Source organism: Chiloscyllium punctatum, chromosome 24, assembly GCF_047496795.1.
Source record: "Chiloscyllium punctatum isolate Juve2018m chromosome 24, sChiPun1.3, whole genome shotgun sequence".
In the NCBI taxonomy this organism is placed as follows: domain Eukaryota; kingdom Metazoa; phylum Chordata; class Chondrichthyes; order Orectolobiformes; family Hemiscylliidae; genus Chiloscyllium; species Chiloscyllium punctatum.
Window position 1 is genome coordinate 81,685,643 of NC_092762.1, and position 7,242 is coordinate 81,692,884.

Sequence of the window (7,242 nt, forward strand, 5' to 3'; positions counted from 1 at the left end):
CTGGGACTGCAGCTTTTTACAATATATATTAATGATATAGAAGATGGTATTATTAATAACATTAGCAAATTTGTTGATGATACTAAGCTGGGTGGCAGGGTGAAATGTGAGGAGGATGTTAGGAGATTACAGGGTGACCTGGACAAGTTAGGTGAGTGGTCAGATGCATGGCAGATGCAGTTTAATGTGGATAAATGTATGGTTATCCATTTTGGTGGCAAGAACAGGAAGGAAGATTACTACCTAAATGGAATCAATTTAGCTAAAGGGGCAGTACAGAGAGATCTGTGTGTTCTTGTACAGCAGTCAATGAAGGTAAGCATGCAGGTACAGCAGGTAGTGAAGAAGGCTAATAGCATGCTGGCCTTCATAACAAGAGGGATTGAGTATAGAAGCAAAGAGGTTCTTCTGCAGCTGTACAGGGCCCTGGTGAAACCACACCTGGAGCACTGTGTGCAGTTCTGGTCTCCAAATTTGAGGAAAGACATTCTGGCTATTGAGGGAGTGCAGCATAGGTTCACGAGGTCAATTCCTGGAATGGCAGGATTACCTTACACTGAAAGACTGGAGCGACTGGGCTTGTATACCCTTGAGTTTAGAAGACTGAGAGGGGATCTGATTGAGACATATAAGATTATTAAAGGATTGGACACTCTGGAGGCAGAAAACATGTTTCCGCTGATGGGTGAGTGCCGAACCAGCGGACACAGCTTGAAAATACGGGGTAGACCATTTGGGACAGAGATGAGGAGAAACATCTTTACCCAGAGAGTGGTGGCTGTGTGGAATGCTCTGCCCCAGAGGGCAGTGGAGGCCCAGTCTCTGGATTCATTTAAGAAAGAGTTGGATAGAGCTCTCAAGGATAGTGGAATCAAGGGTTATGGAGATAAGGCAGGAACAGGATACTGATTAAGGATGATCAGCCATGATCATATTGAATGGTGGCGCAGGCTCAAAGGGCTGAATGGCCTACTCCTGCACCTATTGTGTATTTGGCAAATGCCTGTTAAAATGTACAGTAGTCTTCAAAATTTTTAAAAATCTAAGTATTTCAACAGTGATATTATTTTTATTGTTAACACATATTGCTTTTATTTGTTCAGAAGAATTGAAAACAGAAATCCGAAACATTATTCCTGGAAACAATCTTATGTTGGATTGCCGGTCGACATCTAACTTGGCTCACATTCAATGGTTACGAAATGCTAGTGTGATTCCAGCAACAAATACAAAATATCTCTACTTCACTGGTGGGCTATTAATATATAATGTTTCTGCAGCAGATGAAGGACAATATGACTGCAGATCTGTTGAAACAGTGGCTGGGAAATCATTTGGGCAAGTCACGGCAAGATACCTCCTCCATTCTGTGCACAGATCTTACATGGGTCAACAACCAATTCCAACTGAAGCACTTACTGATGATAAACCTGCAATTTCCATTGTGCCAATCTCTGCAGGCAATACTGTTCGTGTGGGTAACTTGTCTATGACACGGAGTTACCTTCAGACTGAATTTACATTAAAGGGTTTCCTGGTACTTTTTGTCATGATGTTCATACTTCTCCTAGCATGGAATCTTTATAAAGGTCATGTGCCCTTGCCTTTACGTCCATCAAGGAATGGAAATACAAGAAGAATGCCAACAGCCCTTCCTAACAACTCAGTGCAACAATTAGAAGAGAAACCACCATCACCTAAGCCCCCTCAATTAGAAGCTGCAGTCAGCAATGTTGACCTCCCGCTTACTGCTGTTGTGAGTGAAGGTTCAGTTGAGAAGAATAGCAATAATAACTCTATACCACTAGAAAACGCTAACTCCAGCTTTGCAAGGCCATTGTTTGTCCTTGATGAGTTAGAATATATTGATGCGGATCACACTGAATCAAAAGCATAAGGACAGGATACTAATGGTTCAAGAAATCTCAAAGTGTGAATTGCTGTGTGAGAAGTACCGGGCAATGCTGTCGGATCTTTTTTAACTCTCCTATCCTGTACATCGCCTTTGGCAACCTTATGCACATCCTTTTGAAAGGAGCTACTTTATCTGGACTAATGTTAATGTGAGAAAATAAGTTATACGTTCAACAACAGATCATAGACTTAGATCTTACAAAAGATATGGAATTCTACTTTATATCATTTTACATTTAAAATTCTACAATTTTCAAATACTAAAACATTATATTGAAAAGGTACTATAAGTTAACTCAGTAGTCCAGCACTCCCAGCAAGGAAACCATAATTGAATGCACTATGGATTGGTAATAAAAATACAATTTCCAACTCTCTGACTCATTCTGTGTAGCTATCCTCTGGGAGCATGGATTCGCTGAATTTTCCCATCACTATTCTAAAAGGACCACATGATATCTATGCTGCTGTGATTCAGTCTTACTCTGTTTTTGTTTAATTTGTTTTCTCCCCTGTTGTTATGGCATACTTGTATTACTGATATTAACAGTCATATTATCAAATCCACAGTGACCACACATTTGTTGAGCTTTATACTCTTGTGAATGGCTTTGGTGAAAACCATTGTAATGTAAAACATAATGATTTTTATTCCCCCCCCCCCCCCCCAAATGTTCCTAGTACCATAATTCTCAAGTCCAGTAAGCCTCTTTATATTCCAGCTTTATCATTGTATTCCTCATTTTTTCTTGAACATATTTATATTATTCACGTCAATATCTTTCTTGTTATCCTGTTTTAAAATTGTTACATTTTAGTTTAAATTATTTTCCTAATTTCTGTATTTTTTTTATATCCTTTGAAGCTGAACAGTCACATGGCCCTGCAGTCTAAAACCATGAAAGAATCTTTTGGGGTCCCAGAGTAACCCCAAAATACTCTTGAGCAGTCACAATAGCATAGTTAGTCAGCATTTAGCTGAGTTGTACAGGGTAGAATGTACACATATTGTTATTAAGTAAGGCCAGTATCAGACTGATTGGGATTTCATGTGGTAAGTAATGAAATTATGCTCATGCACATAAAACAGCTTGACAAAGATACAGAAGAGAGATTGGAACTTTACCCCCAAAGTGTTCAGAAAATCAAAGCAACCAAAGAAAACACCATACATTTGATGTGGAGGAGCTGGTTTTGGACTTCGGTGGACAAAGTTAAAAATCACACAACACCAGGTTATAGTCCAACAGGCTTACTTGAAAGCACTAGCTTTCAAATAAACCTGTTGGACTATAACCTGGTGTTGTGTGATTTTTAACTTTGAACACCATACATTTCAACACACCACTCAATTTAATACAAACTATTAAATCATAGTGAAGAGATTAAATAGTATCCAATGACCTCCTTTAACTCTGATCTTACTGATCAACTATTTTCGTACTTATCAGGATAGTCTTTGGCATTACTGAAATTACAGACAAACCATATTCAGAATAACCCCAAGTGTATCCTATTTGTAAAGTCACCTTGCAAATCACTTTATTTACACAGCAATAACATTGGCATGATTTGAACAGCAGTGGCCTAAACTGCAGGGGTCAGTCTGCAAAATTAATAATTTTGTTTTGTGAAAAGTTCAAAGGTGTCAAATATTTCAAGCAATTCACCACATGAACTAATGAGCCTAATGTTTTTAGTAAAAGCAGGAATAATAATATTTGGTTTTAAAAGTTTCCCTTTGTTTTTGTTCAAAAAAGAGAAACAAAAAGTCCAAGAGCTTGATTGAGTAGCTTGTTGATTCAATCTGGTAGATTGTCCATTGACCCTGTCTGACACTCGTTCTTTTTCAACGGCTGAAGACAAATCTATAATTTCACCATCTCAGTTGGAAATGGCCACAGTCATACTCAGCATTCAATGTGTTGAGCACTGAGGTTATCTTTGAGACTTGTAGAAATGTTAAAAACAACCAGAGTTTCCTTGCCTGACCTGTCATGTAATTGTTGTGTACTGGGAAGTGATATCCCATTGGATTCTGCTGCCTCAGCTGAAACAGGATGAATGGGAATGCCAGTGAGGTGCGAGAAAAGTATTGTGGAAGTACAGCATAAATTGCTACTTCAAAAGGGGCGAGTTGATTTTCAAGATTAAGAGTTGAAGGATAGGAATTGGAGAACAAGAAAATATTGGCAGTGTGATTTTAAAAATTCATGGCTGATTGAATACAAAACAAAGTCTTGTCCCTGAACTGAGCAGCTTTCTTAATTTTAGTAAACATCAGACTTTTAAAAAATTGTCCATCAATCCAAAATCTTAAACATCTTCCTAGGCAGATCATTTAGTGCTACCTACATCCTAAATCACATGGCCCATTCACGGATCATCCCTATGCACAGTGACCAACATGGCTCCCTATCCTTCATTTTCAAATTCTTATCTTTGTTTTTAATCCCATTATAGACTCACCCGTCCAACTCTGTGACTTCATCTTACATAACTCCAATATATCCGCAATCTTCCAAATCTCGTGCTTACCGATTTTAATTATTACATCATTGGTGATCATGCTTTCTGTTGTCAAAGCCCTGAGCTCAGAAACTTCCTCCCTAAATCTCTTTGAACATGCCCTCTCCTTAAAGAGCCACATTCCATGAAACCTACCTCTTGTCTAAGCTTTTTATGGATCACCTCTTTATAGCTCGTATGGCTCAGTAACGAATTTTGTTTGGTAATAACTCTTGTTAAGTACCTAATTTACAATGTAAAAGGTTTCATGTAAACTCAAGTAGTTGTTGTTACATGATCTATGGTAGTGTCTTGACAGTATACTGAAGTTTTTTTTTAATGCAGATTTCCTTCACTTTTATTTCTAGTGAAGGAAAACTGGTTGTGTGTCACTAAATCTGTATTTTTTATGCATGCTTTAGCTAATGTTTGTAGCATTCTTTATAGTGAACTTGCACCTGACTGCTCAAATTCTTTATTGTACAGGCAAATTTATATTTTTGTACTTGATTATTTTTGTTTTCTGGCTGCTTTATTTGTTTGTGTGTTATACATACATTTTTCTAAGTTATCACTTTTTTTCAGCACATATTCATCCCTGTTTCATATAAAACCACGACAGCACAATGCTTGGTGTTTACTCCTCTTAGATTGTTTTAAATTGTATATCCCATTGAAAAGTTATGACCTGAGAGATCTCTGAAACGCTTTTGTTGACTTGGATAATTCTACAACCTGATCTGTATGTTTTTTTATCCTATTAATACACCTGGGGAACTGCTAGTAACCTCATCACCACACCCTTCCACCATCCCTACTGTTACTCTAAGTTTTTTGCTCCATATTCCTAACTTTATGGCTTCCTCTTTATGGTTCTCTGGGTCACGGGATGCTGATAGAACTGAGACTCATTGCATTTTTAAGAAATTTATTTGCTCTACAATAAGAGAAAAATCATAGCATCATCAACATTCTTGATGTCTTCAGAAAAGAATTACCTAAATCGAACTTTCTGATCCGATGGGATAGTTGCCCTTCTCTACCTGTATTCACTCACTGGCTACAGTGGCAGAGTTGAATTCAGGAACTTCGCATTAATATTATTAGCGTGACCCACTGATCAGCATTCTCAGAGCCATGCTGAGGTATCATTGTGAATGGCTTATAAGAGTGATAATTTGGCCCTCAACAAACATCTTGTGTGAATGTTTCCCTTTGCTTACTGTTTCCTTCCTTTCTGGACTGGGGAGGGAAAATGTAGAATGCTGTTCTATTGTGGGGCATAATGCACTACCTTAATAGTACAGAATATTATAAGTGGATGGTAGTTTGTAGCAAATACTGCACAGACCAGGCTGAATGAGTTTGTGCTGCAAGCAGGAATCAGGAGGTATAATCTGCCAAAAAGCTGGGAGAATGAGAAAAAGCAATTATTACAATATACTAGTTAAATCGGAAGGTGTACCTTATTTTAGAATGGGCTTTGCAATGCAAAAAGTAAAATCTCACTTTTTTGCCATGACTATAATCCTAACTGCATTTCATGCACTTAGAAATTTAAAAAAACTAAATTTCTCTCTGTTTACAAGCCAATAAAAAATTACCCCTTCAGAAATACCTTGCTTTAGAAACATGGAAAGGAGGCATTTCAAATATATCTTGTTGGACTGGATTGTGTTAAGTGATAATTTTTCATCAGATTACTGCAGCGACCAACAATACTAATAGACATCAATGGGATCACTTATCCACACCATTATTTATTAGAGGAAAGTTTTCTTTTGGCTAGATGTGTATATGCACCTGCCTTGGATGAGACCAAAAGATCCAAGCAAGTTTCCCATGTACCTAGAGTTAGCTGGTCACAACCAGACCTGTAATTGATCTCTCTATCACATGGTCAGGGAAATCTCAAGGGTGAGGGGAAAGAATGAGATGGTGGTTCTGTTCATTATCCTAGATTTTTGATTTTCTGGCAGTGGGTGATGAACAAGATTAAGGCTCGGGTTTGCTGTAATGGCCTCAACAATCAAAAAGCCAAATCGTTGAAAATTCCCATCAGAGAAATAACTACTTTGAAGTGCCCAAATGGACTGATGCTTGTGGAACTGTATCCCAGTCTTGAGTCTTTTGTTCAGAATAGCAGAAGGGGAATCTAGGTGGGAAGAGGGTAAGTCAGCCTTAATGTAATAAAAAAAATGAAACTGATATCCAAAAAGGATTTGATTTTAGGCACAAAGCTACCAAGAAGAAGTCACATTTAGAGTATCAGCTTTGTGATTCTTGTTGCATTTTATTGACTCTGGTCAACTCTAACTTACGACACGGACCCTTTCTGTATTGACATCTCTTAAAGGTTGTTCACTCTGTTTTGTCGAAGCTGTCAAAATCTTAGTGAGTGTTTCAATGTGCAACCAGCAAATATTCTGTTTTAAATTTTTTTTTGTTAAAACCAGCAAAGATTTTAAATGCCTTTTAAAAAGTATAGTAACAACCTAATGCCAAACAAAGTTAAAGTGGAATTGTAGGCAGAGATAGTGGAGACTCTGCATGAATAACATTTTTTGATAATTTACATGTAAGGTCGCTGGAGATAAGCTGTAGCCATTGATTATTAAACAGCATATGTTTCTTCCATCAAATACTATCAAATGCTATTTACTAATCTAGTATTGTTTTAAAAACAGCGTACTTTTCTTTTACATGTTACCAAACACTTGCAACATTCTTGTATAGAAATTGTGATTAAATGGGATTTTAAAACTTCTCCAGGTGTTGCTTTTTTTGTATCACTTTTTCAGTAACTGAATGGGAACTACA

General features: G+C 37.4%; 1 protein-coding gene across 1 annotated transcript in view; it reads left to right on the forward strand.

Annotated features, from left to right (window-relative positions):
• The window catches only part of LOC140494432 (semaphorin-4E-like), a 74,183-nt gene extending 71,553 nt beyond the window's left edge, over positions 1-2,630 (forward strand). Inside the window, exon 15 of the mRNA XM_072593615.1 lies at positions 1,104-2,630. Within this exon, the coding sequence (XP_072449716.1) occupies positions 1,104-1,897 (794 nt within the window). The 3' untranslated portion in view covers positions 1,898-2,630. The remainder of the gene's footprint in view (positions 1-1,103) is intronic.
• Positions 2,631-7,242: the final 4,612 nt, after the last annotated feature.